Source organism: Ostrea edulis, chromosome 4 (assembly GCF_947568905.1).
Source record: "Ostrea edulis chromosome 4, xbOstEdul1.1, whole genome shotgun sequence".
Taxonomy (NCBI): domain Eukaryota; kingdom Metazoa; phylum Mollusca; class Bivalvia; order Ostreida; family Ostreidae; genus Ostrea; species Ostrea edulis.
The window spans coordinates 45,940,748-45,960,946 of NC_079167.1; the positions used below are offsets into that span (position 1 = coordinate 45,940,748).

The 20,199-nt window shown below is 36.7% G+C and overlaps 2 protein-coding genes across 2 annotated transcripts; one reads left to right on the forward strand and one right to left on the reverse strand.

The window, feature by feature from the left end:
* Window positions 1-2,938: 2,938 nt before the first annotated feature.
* On the forward strand, window positions 2,939-7,787 carry LOC125678036 (uncharacterized). The gene is made up of 4 exons (XM_048916145.2): window positions 2,939-3,704; window positions 5,350-5,524; window positions 5,941-6,121; window positions 6,284-7,787. The coding sequence occupies exons 1-4, from the start codon at window positions 3,327-3,329 to the stop codon at window positions 7,116-7,118; spliced, it is 1,569 nt and encodes a 522-aa protein (XP_048772102.1). The 5' UTR covers window positions 2,939-3,326; the 3' UTR covers window positions 7,119-7,787.
* LOC125678037 (uncharacterized) lies at window positions 3,057-16,657 on the reverse strand. Its single transcript, XM_048916146.2, has 6 exons — window positions 10,614-16,657; window positions 10,262-10,401; window positions 9,665-9,966; window positions 9,399-9,521; window positions 9,031-9,223; window positions 3,057-8,580 (listed from the first exon to the last, which is right to left on the reverse strand). Exons 1-6 carry the CDS (start codon window positions 10,722-10,724, stop codon window positions 8,052-8,054), a joined length of 1,398 nt encoding a protein of 465 aa, XP_048772103.2. The 5' UTR covers window positions 10,725-16,657; the 3' UTR covers window positions 3,057-8,051.
* Between the last annotated feature and the right edge of the window lie 3,542 nt (window positions 16,658-20,199).

Below are 20,199 nucleotides of genomic sequence, written 5' to 3' on the forward strand. Positions count from 1 at the left end.
CCCCAGTCCATAGACGGATTAGTTGCTATACGCAAGCGAAATTGCTCGTCATAATTAGGCCAACCTTGTGACTTTTCAGCCCTCAGTCTAACATCGTGGATGTACTTTAATAATTGCTGGGTTTTTTCTGGATGAGCAGCAATACATATGCTAGTAAATATGAGGAACGCATCTGTCCAGCGTTCAATAGTAGTGATTTTGTTTGATTGCTTCGGATGTGCAATGATTTGGCCAAATTTGTTGACTGAGAGAATAGATGCTATCTGAGAATTACTGCTGTCACGTACAAGCCACACAGGTAAAACACAGAACATGATGAACCTACCTACAATTCGGAATTACATGTACATTTGCATTAATGCAGATCTGTAGCTCTATGAGAAAATATTTGGACATACCAGAGATACAAATAAACACATTATAAAAACCTTCGATTTACGGCGCTGGTCGCTGTATTCTCGCATCATAATATAAAAACCATATTTTCCCAGTATATTTCTCTCCAAACATTTATTAAAGCCGCATGTGAACCGAAAACTCATATTTCGTTTGTAGAAATAGCCATGTTAGGTAGTAGTGAATTCGAATCCTGTTGATTTTTATATCTATTCATTCTATCCAATATAATGTACGTAAATATTGAAAAGTAATCCTAGTTCGTTATGAAAGCCATAAGTCTTGTCCCAGTCTCCGATTAATCTTTTCATTACTGACATAAAAAAAACCCAGAGCTTGGCGGGGATGGAACTGGAATTATTTCATCTAAAATATTTAACTAACAAGAGGCCCACAGCATAGCAATGAAGAAGATATATGCTATTTAAATGGTTTACACATAAACATTAAATACTAGTACCCAGTTTGGCCCCGTCCTGGAGTTAGAACGTCTACCCCGGATATCAAGAAATTTATAATTTCGGTCTTAGAGGCCTTCCAGCTCTACATGATCAGATCTATGTTTTCAGTTTTTCTTACAGATGTAAGGAAGATTTTTTAACATTGGTCAACGTTTGCTCCATCATTAAGGCCCCAGGGGTGCAGAAGTTTTGAAATTTATACTTTATACCCCCTTGTCCCAAAGATGCTTCATACCAAATTTGAAATAAATAAAATAAATGGCAGTTATCAGGAAGAAGTTAAGAATGGTCAAGCGTTCACGCACGACGACGGATGCTGACCAATTGCATTGGGTCAGGTGACCTAAAAATATTGATGGGGATATTAGGTCACATAGACTTTACTGTTTTAGAAAGTGTATGAGTATGGAAATGAACCGGAACAACTCGATAATGTTTGGACAACTAATATTTCTGTACATTGCATCGCTTCATACAGATGTCACGAAAAGTTTTCCATATTATATGCTCGTGTCAAAGTCAGCCGTTGACTGTAAAAGTCAGCCCATCTCGCAAAAGTCCAGTAGGAGCTAACATCGGAATATTTGTTGTTACTGTTATAGTTATATAGATTCTAATGCCAATACGTTTTGTTTCGCCCTCAAAACGGTCACGCCGTAAGACATATCATTGTTTTCATAAATGTAAATGACAGTCTCAATATCTAGAGTTTCGTCAATTTTGTTTCTCAAAATTCACTTCCGGTCGGTAGTAACTCACAGCTTATTGTTTCTTTGGTCTACTTCTTTTTAGAGAACCCTTCAGAAAGAGACGTGAAACTTTCTGTTAATATAAACAGTACAGAGTCGTTGTGATTTATGGGAGATACACACGAGAGGAATACATACTACATACTACTTCCTCTCGTCACCTTAATTTACGAAAAATGAGTAAAAATTTCTACTTGTTTTTCATATGATTTATGTTTTCAATGGAGTGTGTAGAATATATATATCGATAAAATTAAAGTTAAAGACTTGTTTCTACGTGTCTGTTTGCTTGCGCATGATCGGAAGATGGCGACTTGAAATTATGTTTTATTCTTCTTGCTATTTCTCAGAAACTATTTAAGATTGAATTATGAAACTTGAACGGATGATAAACTATAGTCTGTAGACTTCTGATAAAGGTATGTCATTTTCGTCCGTCACTTCCAGTCATCACAGGAAGTGATGGAATATTATTTCTAATAAGAGGATTTCTCATCTATGAAACATTTAATGAAAATGACATTTTTAGACATGATAAACACTATGTAGCTCATAACTATATGGAAAATATGACGAAAAGTTCACTTCCGGTCGGCAGGTCCAAACCACCTTTTCTGTCCACCCGTTTTTGTGTAGAACGCTTTTAGATAGGGTGTTGCTAAAACGCGGAACGGAAAATATATTATGCAATAATGTTATGAGGAGGTCAGCATTTTGCAAAATCAAAAGGCTTATTGTGAACAAGGGATGCAGAAATTACAGAGAGAACAGGAAGTCATCCTCAGAATCCACCATTTCACATTGATACCTCATACTAATGCATTATCATGTATTTTTAAACGGCGTATTTTGTGGATGAATTTACCAACAGGCGCTTGCTTAATAATTTGCATATATAGTAAATTTTAATAAAAATATCAAGCAAGCGCCTGTTGGCACTATCTTTTTTCCCGGGTTTGTCATCTCTCTCTCTCCCCCCGATTTTGACAGCATGTTGTTTCACAAATGAAGAAAAAATATATAAGATAACATATTGAAAAAGACTTGAATTATAATTAAACCCCTTTCAAATTTTATTACTTTATTCTGGCTTGTATCGTAAGAAAAGATTTTATGAGCCCATCCAATGAATAAAAGGTACACCCCCCCCCCCCCCGAAAAGAACATTGTAAAAGATAAAATGATTTTTTGAACAATTTCCCCCAAACATAGCCTTTTTAAATCCCATTTTAATCAAAATGAATCACCCCCCCCTCCCCGATTTTTACCGTATTAATTATTCTAATTCTTAAATTCCGTTCCGTCTTCCGTTCCGCGTTTTAGCAACACCCTTTTAGATAGACACATGAGACATTCAGGGCTTATAGTCAATAAGGAGACGCTTAGATTTAAGAGTAAAACATCATCGGAAATGTTCATCCACACCAGGTATTATAGGTTTTAGTTTTCCTTTCAAATTCAAATAATTGTGTTTTCTCTTTTTTTGTCAATGCACTTCCTCAGATTCTTGTATGAACAGGAAACTGTGCAGCGGAAGTACATGTTGTGTAAAGGAAGACCTACTCACTACTAGTAAAGAGTTTCTAGTTATCATTATTTTCGTTTTTGTCGGCAGTATTTCTCAGAGATGGTTAAATGGATTTTCATGAAACTTTCAGGGATACTAGAAAATAAAATTGTCTAGAGGATTTCACGATAACTGCGGGACTGTACTTCGCACATGCGCATAAACGCTTCCGGACGGCAACATCCGCGTTCCATTGTATGTTTATATTGGCAACAAATCATGGTCATTCAGTGCGTTGTATTTAAATGCTCGAACCGACAAGGAAGTAAAGCAAAAGAGAAAGGTGTAAGTTTTTTCAGATTTCCCAACGACAGAAGAAAGCGAGCCGCATGGATCAAGACAATAAACAGAAATAATTGGGCCCCAAATGAGAACAGTAGGGTATGCTCTGAGCATTTTGTTGATTCTTGGCATAGTGACGACCCCACGGACATCAACTATCGGCCGACTTTGTTTTCGTATAAGACAAGGGAACCATCCGAGACACAGGCTGCTCGAGAGGAAAGACACAGTAAAAGGAATTTACTTCAGGTGATTTGAATGTTTACTCTACGATGACTTTACACAGGTAGAACGTACATCTTTAACTATTGTCGTATTGACGTAGAGATGAATGAATTCATTAGGATAAATGAGTTCTGTCCAAAGTCTCTTCGTTGTTCTTTTTTAATGAAAAAAAAAATCAATGTGCTTTTTTTTTTGTAATCTATGTGAATTAATATATAGATTCATATATTATACATGTATATATACTGTTCAGTGTATGGCCATAAGTGAGTCATTCCATTTTTCACTATGTATTTCATTGAAAACTAATTGTGAGGTCACTTTGTCCAGTTTTTTTTTCTTCTTCTTCTCTTAATTATTTAAAACTGTTCAAATTTTCTGCTGATACTTTGATGATTGAAAATGATTTATGAAATCACCAAAGAAAAAAAAAATAACTTCAAATTACTATAATGTCATAAAGAATTAGTCTCAAATTTACAATGTATCATACCGAATTTGAAAAGAATTGAAACAGTACTTAATGCCTTATGTTCTGACATTTAATAACTGGCCATTTTGGTCCCACCCTGATACCAAAATCCCTATCCCTGGGATCATCAAATTCACAATTTTGGTAAAGGAATATCTTTTCTTTCCAAAATATCCATTTAGTTTCAATTTAGTATCAATGATATAATTAAGTGTTTACACTTAAACACTATATATACTATGTTTGACCCTACCCTGGGCTCAGATTCTCTACCCAGGGAATCATGAAATTTACAATTTTGGTAGTAGTCTTTCTGCTCTACATCATTTGTCTTGCACATGTGTGGTTGTAGAAAAGAATATATTTGAAATTGGTAAATATTTAGCAGTTTTTGTCCCACCCTTTAAGGCCTCAGAGGTGCAGGAGTCCTGAAATTTACAATTTATGTTCCACTTGTCCCAAATATGTTTCATACCAAATTTGAAAAAGAATTGGACTGGTAGTTATCAAGAAGTTGAAAATGTTCAATTGTTAATGGATGGCAACCAATTGCAAAAATGATACATGTAACACACAATTTTGATGACTTGAAAAGTACCTTTCATTAGTAGAACTAAACACCACACTAGTAACTTTGGAAATTCAAATAATTTATATTCTAAAGTAAAGAGTGATCAAGGTATTTGTGGACAGATGTGAGGGGAGGTGGAGTCTGTCAAATTTTAAAAACTATTGTTAATAAATTTGTCCTATAAAGGTCATATTTTCGTTTTTAGAAAATCCTATTTTTGTCCTACTTTCTGATGATAAAATCCTATTTTTCCTATATTTTTTTTATCCAAAAGTTGCTATGACCCATGATAATGTTGCAATAAGTTTTTTTTAAAAAGACATTTGTCAAATAAATAGTCATAAAATGAAATGATGACTCACTTATAGACAGTTGCTGTACATCCTTGGTCAATATCTAGCCTAAAATTTTATTCAAATTGTAAGAATAACAATTTATGAAAGAACGCTCATGTTGTTTGACTTTTTTTTTTTCATATTGTAATTGATATGAGGTGAAATGACAGTTGAGTTAGCTACTGTGATAAAATTATTCACATTGAGTTATATCACAATTTAACTGCATTATATGTTTTATATATTATGACCATATATATATATATATATAAATGATTAATTTTTTTTTAGGAAATCAACGAGACGGATAGAACAGAGAGACTTTTGATGCAGAAACACCACGACTTCAGTCTGTACTCACATAGCTATTATACATCACAACCCGACTGTCTACAAGACATCAACAACAACAATGATGAGAATATGATTCTTGATGATGTTGATATAAAGACTTTGAAAGATGAAGGTACACATAAAAAAAGAAAATATTAATATTTCAAAGAGGTTTTAAAAATTATTGAATATAGATACAGAATTTAATTGTTTAGGCTTGAATTTTGAACATGTTGGCCAGATCAAAAGTCAATGTCTTACGAAAATATGAATGAGGTCTACTATAATTATTGTTGTTAAGACCCCCACCCCCTAAAAAATGAGAGATTAAATTAAATAAAATCTATAAATCATAAACTATTTCATGAAAGAAACATCAGTAATCACATACTTTTATGTGTATACTGGTCATTGTTGGGTAACTTGTGGGGCTCTTGACTCTCCTACCACTGTTTTGTGTCCTTTCTTGACCAAACTATTCAAATTTAAATTTGTCATCAGACACCCATCTGTCTGGTCTCAATCCTTAATGTTATCTTTTAATTACAGGTGTACAGTGTGACCCTGACCCTCTGCTACAGGAGAACCTTGCCTTGAAGAAGGAGTTAGACGACCTCAAGAGAGAACGCTCCAGATACATTTGGAATGTAGAGAAGATTGCCAACGATGATGCCAAGACAAAGTTTTACACTGGGCTGCCTTCTTTTGCAGTGTTTATGTGGCTTTTCAAGTAGGCATACAAATTTAGTCACATTTGAACATAGTGGTACATAGCTTTGTAATTTTAGTTACTTTTCGCTAAGTTTTACATCATTCAAATATAGATCTGCATTGCATGTTTTTCTATTGCTGTATAATCCTAATACATAATTTAATCCTTTTTTTAACATAGCTTCATGAAACCAAAGGCAGAGAGAATGAGGTACTGGATTGGCTCCAACACATACCTGACAGCAGACAGACAGAGGAAATCTAAGGGGTCATTGGAGCTGGTTGACCAGTTACTTGCTGTCCTTCTTAGACTTAGACTAGGACTGTTTACCTCTGATATTGCCCATAGATTTGGTATATCAGAGAGTACTTTTTCCAAATATTTTGCCACCTGGATTTCTTCACTTGCATGTGAACTGAAATCTTTAAATCCATTTCCTGCACGTGATATCATCGACAGAACAATGCCATTATCTTTTAAATCAAAGTATTCATCTGTTCGAGTTATACTCGACTGTACAGAACTTTTTATACAGAAGTCCTCTAGTCTTGTAAATCAGAGTATGACATTTTCTAACTACAAACATCATACAACTGTGAAATTTCTTGTTGGCATCACACCATCAGGTGTTATTTCTTTTATATCTGAAGGTTGGCCAGGTAAGGTATCTGACAGAGAACTGACAATTAATTCAGGTATTATAGATCTGTTAGATGAAAATGACAGTGTTATGGCGGACAAAGGTTTTACGATAAGAGATCTGTTGGAAAATAAAAAATGTAATTTGAACATTCCTCCATTCAGAGGTGCATGTCCGCAATTTTCAACAGATGAAGTTTTCAAAACACAGGAGATAGCCTCATTAAGAATACATGTAGAGAGGAGTATAGGTCGAGTTAAAAACTTCCATATTTTGGATGGTGTTATGCCTATAACTTTGCAACCATTAGTCACTAAAATTTTCCAGGTGATTTGTTGGCTAACAAATCTTGATGTGCCATTAATTACAAATTAATTTCCATTTATGTACATGAGTGTATTTTTATAGGAAGTGCTGCTTTAATTGATTTCAGACTGATGAAAATGACAAATTGTAATTCAAATGATTTCAAACTAATTATTCTGATTGAAGTCATGTCAACATATTTTTTATTTTTGGAATTTGATAATTAGGAGAACAAAACATTTATGGTGGAACATGTCAAAGGGAAAACGATTCTTATGCTTCATTTAAGTGATCAGTAAACAACTCTACTTTTGTACATATGTTACACGTTTCTTGTTCATGTATATTTATAAACCATGCTTGCCATATTTATGGTGTGATTCCAGTTGGTTTGTGATTGGCAAATGAATATTTTTTAGTTTAATGTAGAAATCCATTGCTATCTGATAAAAATGACACTTGCAGTCATTTGAAACTGTTCTTCAAAGATATTGACACTTGTTTATACATTTGGGATAGATTATATGAAATAATTTCTTTCAAAACTTAATTAATTATTGATTAATGAATTATTGATTATGCATGTTGATCATTGCATGATTTGGCATTTGTATACTGTACAACAAACAATGATATGTGTGGTTATCTAAATCAAATTTTAAAATATCAATTGTCTTTCCTGTCAGAAGTGCATACTATATATATATATATATATACACAAGTATGATGAAATTTCAACTTTATTGTCAGACTTTTCTTTTATAAAGCAATAAGTTCAAATGATACATTGTAAATGTAACTTCAGAGCTTCAGATATTTAAGGATGAGGATTTTTTGCAGAAATATGCATTATGAAGTTTATCAAATTCTGAATTGGGAAAAGCATTACTTCTATCCATTAGGAGAATAAAATTCAAAGTGGCATTGCTCTTTAATGACTATATCTCAGGAAAACAGAATTTGAACAGATTAAAAATCTTAAAAGTAGATAAATAATAGAAATTATCTGGAGCTCTGTAACTGGATAATGTGATGCATATAAAATTCAATAAGTCTAGGCATCATAGAGGACACAAACTCTGAATCAAAATATATTCTGTCAATACAAATATTGTTCTGAGCAGTGTCTGTCCATACTACAAAGTCACACCATGGTAATCGCATAATTGCCATTTCTCCCTGAACTTGAGCATAAAACTTGTGGCTCTTTTTGAGACGTGGTCCTTCCATACTATATTCTAAACAGAAATTTGGACATCCCATTGCAACAATCTCACTCACTTCCATTGTTGTTACTTGAGTTCCCTTGATGGAGTATGGACACTTAATCTCTAGTACACCTATGCTGTCACCATCAAAAACTCTCCCGTCACTGGAGGCACCCAAAAATGAGTTATCTGTGCACAAAGTGAGACCTGTATCCTCAACTTTAAAATTGTTGTTTGTGGCAGTCTTCAGATTGACATACTCTGAGCGTGCCTTTGCCTCATTTTGTTGTCCCCACTGAACAGCTGGTGGCAGAGATGCATACCTATAAATACACAGAACTTTAACCTAGGGAAAGAAGGCCCGCACAATTTTAGTTATATGTATATCAAATAAAATGATGACAAAAGAAATACAGCATGGCGATCAAGTACATTGTATATATTAAAGTTTTTTATCCCCATATGTTATCATTCATAATAAATGTATTACATTCATAACATTATAATGATAATTTTAGTTCTAATATTATGTTTTCCATATCAACATATGAAAGCAACAATTTATATTAAATTAATGATATCAGCCAGGGTAGCTCAGTAGTTAGAACACGAGAATAATGTCAGCTACATTAAATGTAGCCTGACTTTAAGGAATTGTGGGCCTAGCTTGGAATAATTGTCTGGTTTTATCGTTACACTGTATTTGTATTCCGCATTACCTATATACACATGTATGCCCATGTATTATAAAGTCATAAACTATCACAACTTACTTCTGAAGACTAGACCCCTCTACAATTTGCTTGATCAAAGACTTTGGATTGGGTCCAGCCTTCAATACATCACCAAATATGGAACTGGTTAAACGACCAATATGTAGTTTCTGCCACATTTCTGATGTCCTCTGGCCTCTTGTACTCGTCTCAATAAATTCAACCAATTCGTGATCAATTGTAATCTGAGGTGCTGAAATGTAAAAGTTAATCATCAGGTAATCATTATATTAAACTGAGGATGCATACGATGGTTAGTATTTTGCATATTCTTAAATAATATTGATGTCCATCAAATTGAAATCTATAAATTTTGCAGCTTTCAGTATAGTTATATAGTATATATGAATTATTTTTTCATTCCTTACCATTATCCTCACAAAATATAAGATTTTTCATCCTTGTCACCATTGGATCTTCAATATCCTGGACCTCCATTTCCTTTATGGCTTCTGGGGCATGGTCGGGTATATTCCACAAGTGGGACATCCCTACAAAATAAGTGTATGTTTATGAATGACATCTATTTGTGACATAATGACTCCTCAAAATTAACTATACAAAATTGTTAAAATCTATAAATACTAATATCTATACAAGTAAATTTTTCCTGTTGAAATTCAATCCTTAATACCTGTATGTGGAAAGACATCTCTTAATTCCTTTAACTGCCACAGAGTGGTGTTAATATTTATGTCTTTGTCATCTGAATGGCGAGGATCATAGGCTGCGAGTGGATCAAGGTTTTCTTCAGTATCTGCCAATTTACGCTTTTTCTTGGGCAAAGTGCTGATTGGTCCGATTGGTTTTGTTTGTCGCCCAGGAATGATCCATTTACATGGTTGAGATGTACAGCTCTCTGAAGTCGTCTCATTAGTTTTTGCATGACTCAATGCAAAAAGTAGGGCGCCTATGTGACTACATGCCTGTGCTAACCTACAAATTCATAAAAAGGAACAACAAAATTAATTTTAATAATAATATAATCTGTTATAAAGGAGTAATCAAATGCCTATATACATGTATTTTTTTCTGAAGAAAAGTGTTGTATATTTTCAATTGATTAAAAGAAATATACAATCATAAAAGATATATCATTAATATGAAATCATTTTAAATTCATAATTGTGGCAATTATGATTTCTGGATAAATTTGAAAAGCTAAGTTTCTAATTATCTAAAACCCAGCTTTTTAGAAGAATTTTACTTTTTATTTGGTGAAATAAATTACCCAATAGGACACTGACAGTATCCATGCTGTACATTTGGTTTGCCTGCATTTGTAGTCAGGATGCAAATGAAAACCTGATATTGCTGTTTCCTCATAGATGCCTGACATTTTGCTCTGACATATATGACAGAACTATTTATCTGGAAAGAATGTGTACAACTTTGAACAGATTAAATAAAAAACAACCCTAAACAATGTTGTATACAGTAGGCCTAACAATTTTTCTATATGTAGAGCATGCATTTATTATATACATGTGCTAGTACAATTAATATTGATGACTATTTCACAAATCAGAGTAAATGTTGTGGAAAAAAGATTCTCATTTAATAGGTCTATTAAAAAAATTTACCTTTGACACTTTAATATCTTGGACGTCACCGGCTTCAAAGTGCTTCACAGATCTGTCCAAGCCCTTGAAATTGCTTGCTGTACCACCATATGTTGTTGGTCTTTCGATCATATAACTATAGATATCACTAAATGTTATAGTGGGGATGGACGAGTAACCCGGACTTTCATAAGCAACAACGTTGAATGGTGGTAAGCTGTCCTGAAACGATCCTACTAGCGGAGATTCAAGTGCGTCTTTTTCTACGATCGGTGTTAAAATCGAAGTTTCAGTCTGACTTAACAGCAATTCCTGAATGATTTATTCTTTTTTCTTTCTTTTAACATCAATGCCAACATCTACCGCCAGATATCTCAGATCATTTACCTTTAGTTTGTTCAAATTCTCCCGCTTTGTCATTATAATTCATGTAACCAACGTAAACATGATGGAAGGTTGCCGTCCGGAAGCATTTGTGCGCATGTGCGAGATTTATCGTGAAAAGGCTTATTATTTCAAAATTCACTTCCTGTTGGCAGATATGGGCGATTTTCGATAAGAGATTTTGTCCGCGAGAGTAGTATAACCCGCCTCCATAGACGGGTCAACTGAGTGCACTTTTGAGGTCAAAAGGTCAAGTTTGCGTGTGGATGGACGGTTCAACTGAGTGCACTTTTGAGGTGAAGTTTTAGTGCATTCGAGAGCTAGGGGTGGACCGTGGTTGCGCGTGCCGAGGTAGCGCGTGTTAAGACTGTGTACCGGGCTAGGCGGGTATGAACTAGAGCGCGTGCTATGACACAACAATGGGGAAGAATCGATAGCGCTATGACGTAACAGTAGGGTTAAAGTCGCTATGACGACGAGGCCTGAGCTGTGTTTTATCGGTGTGTTAATCCTCAGTGTTTGAATCCTTTTTGTTAAAATTCACAGTGGGTATGAATAAAAAACGCATGATTTTAAGTTTACACATTTATTAAATGTTAATTAATTTAGAGTTCAGGTTATTGACATTGTGGAACATTCTATATGACGTTGTGGTCGAGCTAGGACTGGAACATTCTATATGACGTTGTGGAAAAACCTGCTTTTCTATGACGTCACAATAAGTATATAAACGCAATACACAATTCACGTTGTCACTTTCATCAGCATGTCTGAGCGAATACACAACGACTTACGGAATAACGGAAATGGACTTCCACGCAAATTATATTGAACAGCGATTGAGATTTTTAGAGGAACAACTTCACATACAGCGAGAGCGTGAATTAGAACTCCGCAGAGAAAACTGGCAACGAGTGAGATTTTTACAGCGGGGAGGGGGGGGGGGGGGGGGTAGACAGAGAAAAACGACAGTTAGTGTCGGAATATTATCAAATCAAGCTCGACAGAGGCCGCCATTCCAGGAAATTTAAAGTGAAACAAAATGTGTACAACGTTACGTTCAAAGAGCTTCCAGATTTTTCCTTTACTCGGCGATTATTCAAAGATATGCTCAAAAATGTGAAACGGGAAATGCAGTGCAACCCCAATGATTATGTACGGTTAAATATTCGACACCCGTCTTTGGATTCCGAGATTTGGGTGGAATTCACACAGTTCAAGAATCTCAACGAGGATAAAATTTTGAATAAGATAGAAGCCGTACAGCAATCTAAGAAAGAGTTCCTGATGACAGACGGAGCCACACAGCTGGATTTTTTTTCCATGTGAAATATCCGCAAGGTAGCGGGGGAAAGAAGAAAAAACATCTACAAGTCGATAAAAAGAAATTTAAGATCTCCAAGAGAGCTATCGTTCAAATTCAAAACCCCGAGGATTCTCTGTGTCTACCCCGAGCTATCGCCGTGGCACGGTTACACAGTCAAAAACCTGAGCATTCCGACCCCAAATGGGAGAAGAAATGGAAACGTATGAGGTATGGGGATGTACGAGCTCTCGACCAGAAACGACAGGCCTTAGCTCTCATGGAACAAGCCGGCTGTCCAATCAACGAACCCTGTGGCCCTCAGGAGTGGGAGAAATTACAGCAGGTACTTGCCCCTCATTATCGATTGAAAATATTTCAATTTAAGACGAACACACAGCGTTTAAGGTTAGAACCCATCTACAAAGGACAGGGCCATGGTGTTTGTTTGAACATTCTGCTGGATAACGAACATTACGATACCATTACTGTGACATCTATGCCGGGAGTGGCGGAAAATCAATATTATTGCGATTACTGTGATGTAGGATATAGCCACATCGAAGAGCATCGTACCGTCTGTCCTCACCGATGTTCGTTTTGTTTAGCCGATACTCCCTGTTCCCCGGACGGTACCCATACGAATTGCCCTCATTGTAAGGGTTTTTTCAGAAATGCTACGTGTTACCAGACCCACTTGAAACCCTACAGTAACAATACTATGACAACCGTCTGCAGTTTAATGGGACGTGACCAGTGTCAGAAATGGATGTCCAAGCAGTTATTAAAACAGCACGCCTGCGGAGGTCAATCTCGATGCCACATCTGCAAGAAACTCGTCACCATGCCACATCGCTGCTTTGTTCAAAGGAAACCCAAACCGAAACGCAACAAGGATTTGAAAATGTACATTTATTACGACTTCGAATGTACACAGGAAAACGGAATTCACATCCCGAATTTATGTGTAGCAGAACGCGTGTGTCAACATTGCGACAGTTTAGATATCGACATCCCCTGTCACCACTGTCAAGGATTTGGAGCGCAACGCCGCTTCGTATTTCAAGGACTAGACACCTTAAAACAGTTTATGGACTGGTTATTGCAGGCCGAGACGGATGAGAAGGGTACTTTTGCACTCAAACACGACGAGGCTACCATCATTGCGCACAATTTCAAGGGATACGATGGGCAGTTCATCTTGAACTATCTGGTGCACACAGCCTGTATCAAACCCGCAGTCATTCTCAACGGGAGTAAAATCTTATCCATGGGAGTATTCGGCTTGAGATTCATTGATTCTTACAATTTCTTACCCTTTGCCCTTGCCAAGATAACCGAAAAAAGGCTATTTCCCCCACTTTTTCAACACGGAACAGAACCAGAATTACGTGGGGCCTTATCCAGCTGCGCACTACTACAATCCTGACGACATGTCGATATCCAATCGCGAGGCCTTCTATACCTGGTACAATCAGCAGCAGGGAAAAGAGTTTGATTTCCAGAAGGAATTTCTAGCTTACTGTATCTCGGACGTGGATATTTTGCGCCGGTGTTGTGCGCAATTTAAGTCTACCCTCTATGGTCTCGTACGCGTCGACCCATTTCAGGAATCGATTACTTTTGCGAGCACGGCTAATTTAGCCTATCGACGAGGATTCATGCCCCCGGACACCATTGCCAATATTCCTAATATCGGATATCAACCATCGCGCCGCTACTCGACCAAGGCTTGCCGTTGGCTATCCTGGTTAGAGAATCAACACCATTCCATACGTCATGCTAAAAATGGGGGTGAAGTCACTTTAGGCCCCTATACGGTGGACGGGTACGATGAGGAATCGCGCATCGTCTATGAATTCTACGGCTGTTACTGGCACGGGTGTCCTATCTGTTATCCGAATCTGTTGACGGAAATGCATCCTCATCGAGTCCAGCATACGTATCAAGATCTGCACGTGCAGACAATGAAACGAGCCACAGCTTTAGAGGAACAAGGGTATACAGTCGTGAGCCTATGGGAACACGAGTTTGACCAGCAAGTTCAAAACAACTCCGAGTTACAAACGTTTATACAAGAGGTCAATATTCAGGATCCTTTAAATCCTCGGGAAACCTTATATGGAGGTCGTACCAATGCTACTCGCTTGTATTGCGACGAGGGAGACATGCGATACGTCGATGTGTGTTCCTTGTATCCTTACGTTCTGAAATACAAACCGTTTCCCACCGGACATCCTCAAGTCATCACCAGCGATTTCAAGAATGTGAGAGAGTACTTTGGTCTGATTCATTGTCGCGTCCTCCCACCCCGAGGTCTGTATCACCCCGTGCTACCCTATAAGACGGGAGGAAAATTACTCTTTCCCTTATGCCGAACATCGCAACTTAGACCCTGACGAGCGATGCCAGCACACCGATTCACAGCGCAGTCTGACTGGCACCTGGGTGACTACAGAACTTCACAAAGCCTTAGATTTAGGATATCGTCTCGACCGCATCTATGAAGTCTGGCATTTTGAAAACTCCAGTCAGAACTTGTTTCGATCTTACATCGATACTTTTTAAAAAATTAAACAAAAAGCTTCCGGATTCCCCGATCATTGTCAAACGAGCGAACATTTTGATTGTATAATACTAAAACGTTTGTAACTATCTTATTTATGAAGCGAATGAGATGATATTCACAGTATACGTAGACAATATTTGTATCTATATATGAGTGTAACAAAAAAAAATGCTAACGCACACGCGCAACGTTTTTAAAATGTTGAATTTTTAAAGGACGATAACGTTTTTGTTTTTCATCAAATTCTATTGATATTAGGGGTTTAGATGTGTCTTGGTACTCATTACAAATTGCTTGGTTAGAATTACTGCTCAGCACGTGCATGCACGTGTGCTGAATTCTGATTGGACGATTTTAAAATCGCTATAACTTCCTTATATTTGGTGGAAACGTTATGAAATTCATACTGTGGGTATATGATACAAATGCCTGTAGAACGTCTTCAACAAAAATTCGGAATCATACACGCGTGCGCGTGTATGCACGTGCAACGCTTTCTTTCATTTCTTGGTACTGAAATGACCATATTGAACGTACTACATGTAATTAAAGGCTAAAATAATATGATTTTTTGCTATAGATTCACAAGGACATCACTTTTTAATTGGGGGAGGTTTGGGGAACATATGTAACGGTCCCCGTTACAATTAGAACTAGTTATAATTGAAAAATACATTTATTGCATATATCTTGGATGCTTTCAGCCATCCCGAAAGGCGAAAATCGGGAATGTCCGATTGTTTGGTGGTGACATTATCATCGTTGTCATTCACGTTTGTGTAAAGAATATATCAATTTGAAATCTGTCTTCCCGATTTATCACTATCAAAACATGCTTCAATAAATATCCAAACACCAAGAAGACCAGGTAAATTACATCAATTCTTGGAAGTGAATGTTTGTATGTCATAACAAACAACAGGCACAATACTATTTGTCATTTCTGAAAATCACATGTTGATTAACTGAGAAATCATTCCAACCGGAAATCTATTCGAATTAATTTTGACATCAATGAGTAGAGAGTCGAAAACTACATATTACGTAATATAAATTTCAAAACTATTTGTTCAAATGTCAAAAATTACAACGCACAATTATGAGACCTATTAGAGGATATCAAGTTTTAGGGACCAGCCTTTCAAATAAGTATTTCCTAAATATATCAAAATGTATAAAAGATTAGTTGAGCATTACTGAAGTAAAGTCTTTGCTATTTATTTCTAAGAAACTATCATAGATTGAATTATGAAACAGGCCTAGTGCTTAACTTCTGGAGAAGAATATAAAAATTTAAAAAGTTTACGGACAAACAGAGAGATGGATGACTGGAGTGACAGAGAGAAAACAGAGAAAAGGTGATCAGAAAAGCTCACTTAGGCTTTCAGCTTAGGTGAGATAAAAAGTGAAAAGTTTACAGATGATGCACGACAGATGACGTTGGGAAACAAGAGGCCCATGGGCCTAGAATCGCTCTTCTGATACATTGTAAAAGAGGCAAAAATTCTCAGTAACCAAGATTCATCAATTAACAAAGTTTGATGATGTTAAGTCAAGTAGTACCTAAAAATTTAAATGTAACTGTCCAAAAGTAGGTCACGGTGACCTACTTTTGGTCGACACACTGAAGACTCAAGATGCATCAACTGACAAGTCAAATAGTATTCAAATACAGCCGTCAAATTCCAAAAGAAGGCCACAGTGACCTACTTTTTGGTCGACACACTCCAAAGACTCAAGATGCATCAACTGACAAAGTTTGATAATTGAAGTCAAATAGTATCTGGAATATTCAGATATAAACGTCAAATTCCAAAAGTAGGTCACAGTGACCTACCTTTTGGTCGACACACTCTGAAGACTCAAGATGCATCAACTGACAAAGTTTGATAATTGAAGTCAAATAGTATCTGGAATATTCAGATATAAACGTCAAATTCCAAAAGTAGGTCACAGTGACCTACCTTTTGGTCGACACACTCTGAAGACTCAAGACCCATCAACTGACAAAGTTTGATAATTGTAAGTCAAATAGTATCTGAAATATTAAAATATAGCCGTCAAATTCCAAAAGTAGGTCACGGTGACCTACTGTTTGGTCAACAAACTATGAAGACTCAAGATGCATCAACTGACAAAGTTTGATGATCCTAGCTTCAATAGTGTCCAAAATATGTATCTAAAATTGAAAATGTGAAATTTGAATGTCAAAAAGTAGGTCACTGTGACCTACTTTTTAAAAAAATAAATATGTTTCGAGGCCTCTAGACGCATCAACTTACAAGGTTTGATGATTCTAAACCTCTTGGTATCTGAAATAACAACCTAAAATGTATTCATAAATGATTAGCCATAAAATTCAGAAAGTAGGTCATGGTGACATACATTTTACATGACGCAGTTCAATGTCCCATGATCCATCAACTGACAACTTCTGATGATCATAGGCTCAAAAGTGTCCAAGATATGCATCAAAATCCATTTAATAATAATTACCTGCGAAATTCAAAAAGTAGGTCACCATGACCTACTTTTGAGACAACATGATATTTGGTCCTAAGATGCATCAACTGACAAAATATGATGATCCTAGTCCTTATACTAAGCAAAATATCAAAGTTTTAACAAAACAAAATTTAAGGTCAACTTTGAAGTGACCACACCCTTTGCCCCAGGATGATCCCTTGAACAATTTTTTATCTACAACCTATCCTCATCCTTATGCATAAGTTTGGTGATAATTTGCCCAGTGGTTCTTGAGAAGATTTTTTAGCAACCACTACTTTTGTTTGCATTTTCCTAATTATTTCCCGTTGTTAAAGGGTCACAACCCTCGTTTTAGTACAAATGAAAGCCCTTGGGCCAAGGATACCCTGTGACAAATTTGACAAAAATTGGCCAAGGGGTTCTTGAGATATAGCCCTTTCCCCAAAAAGTTGACGCACACCGCACGCCAGACATATGGCCATATGATTAGCCTTTGGCTCAGAAGAGCTAAAAATGGATAGCAATATAGGTCACAAGAGTGACTCAGGTGACCTAAAAGAGAGCTCTAAAAGAATACCAAGTATTTCTACATTTATTTTGTGTCACAATACAAAGACTCCTTTTGAAACAGTGACAGCCTGGCCAATAAGGTCAACTCTCCCTCCCTCCAGAAGCCTCATTTTGATGTCACCACCACGCCATGAACATTGGCGAGCTATGTACAAAGTAAGAAAAGTACAGCATTATATAAATGTACAAGAAAAAAATAACACAAAGTCTTTCTTTGGTAATTATTCCAGATACTTTTACAAGTATCACAGTAGTCATGGAAGGAGTTGGCATGATTGATTGATGTTTTTCCGCCACACTCAACAATTTTTCAGTTATCTGGTGGCGCCCAGTTTTTTTTATTGGTGGAAGAGAGAACCCAGATACAATGTACCTGGGAAGAGACCACCGACCTTCCGAAAGTAAAGTGGGAAACTTTCTCATTTACCGGCGCTAACGGGATTCGAACTCGCGTCGACAGAGGCGAGAGGCCGTGTGATTCTGAGCGCAATGCTCTAACCACTCGGCCACGGAGTCGCCCAGTTGGCATAATAAAGAACCGTCAATGTTACAGGTGTAAGTGCCACGCATGTCAAAATTTGTGGCACTTTGCCCAAATCTGGTGACATTTCTGTAGAAGTGAATAATAGTCCCATAGGCCACAATGCTCACCTGAGTCACTTTACCCTGCGATTTTTCAGAAGATATTTACCCTCTCTTTAAAGCCATGATACATTTTGACTTCATATTATGCCTCCATTGGGTTATGATTTTACCAAACGTGAATCCACACAACATGGGTTTGGTATGTTTCAAATAATATCACAACCTGTGGATTCTTGAATATTAAAATGACTATTCATAGCATTGTTGCTCTACAGAAAAAAGATTTTTAAAAAAGATTTCCCTATATATTCCCGTAAAAAACTTTGTTACCCTATTATGGCCCCATCCCACCCCCTCAGGCTATGATTTGAATAAACTTGAATCCATACTACCTGAGGGTGCTTGCATATTAATGCAAGGTGAAGATAACGAACAGTGATCAATCTCATAACTCCTACAAGCAATACAAAATAGATAGTTGGGCAAACACGGACCCCTGGACACACCAGAGGTGGGATCAGGTGCCTAGGAGGAGTAAGCATCCCCTGTTGACCGGTCACACCCGCCGTGAGCCCCATATCCTGATCAGGTAAACGGAGTTATCCGCAGTCAAATCAGTGTGCCAAGAACGGCTTAACAATCGGTATGAAACACGTCAGACAGCATTTGACCCAATGCGAGGTTGTATTGACGAACTAGATCGTTATAACGACCATAGAATTTGCGAAATGCTGACTTCAATCGAGACTGTTGAAATCCCTGTACCATCAACTTGTTTGTCAGTAGCTTACCTCGATTTAAAAACTGACTATACCCAGAACAAGCTCTTGCATATCGAATCAGTTGAGATATATAAACACCATATGCAGGTGATAATGGAATATTGCTACATAAATGTGGGAAGTTGACGATGGAGAAGCTGAAATCATCCCGTTTGTCATACAGTTGAGTTGTCAGTTTGCCGTTAATGTCTACTTTCAATAAAATATCTAAGTATGAAGCAGAAGTGGACGACTCTGTGGTGTCCTTTATTTCGAGCTCACAGGGACATATCAAATCGACATATGAATGAAAGCTATCATTGTTAATAGACAAAACGTCATCGATATATCTAAAAGTCGAATTGAAGGTCACAGCGAGAGATTTTTTCTTCTCACGTAGAAGTTTTTGAATAAATTCTGCTTCATATGAATATAAAAACAGGTCAGCTAACAAAGGAGCACAATTCGTGCCCATGGGAATTCCAACAGACTGTTGGAAGACCTGATCACCAAAGACCACGAAGATATTGTCAATGAGAAACTCTAGCATATTTTTTATTTCAACTTCAGAGTACTTGTGCGTGGAATCAGAGTGGTGTTTAACAAAGTAAGTTTTTGAATGACTGATCACTAGATATGAATATTCCGGTTTCGAACAACCAACTTCCGGTGGAAATGATATGACTTATTACACTCTATTAAATAATTTTATGAGGATTAGGATTTAAAAAATGAAATATTACATATTTTTATGGTACTTCCGGCGGATGACGGAAGTGACAGGAGGAAAGTTGAAACACGTATGTCACATCTACAAGTCACCATCTAACTTTCCTAAAACCTTCAAGACTCAATCTTTGAGTATTTATGAGAAAACACTTGGAGAAAAAAACCCGGAAATCGTACATATTTAACCAACGGAAGTGAATTTTAAAAAAAACTAACAAT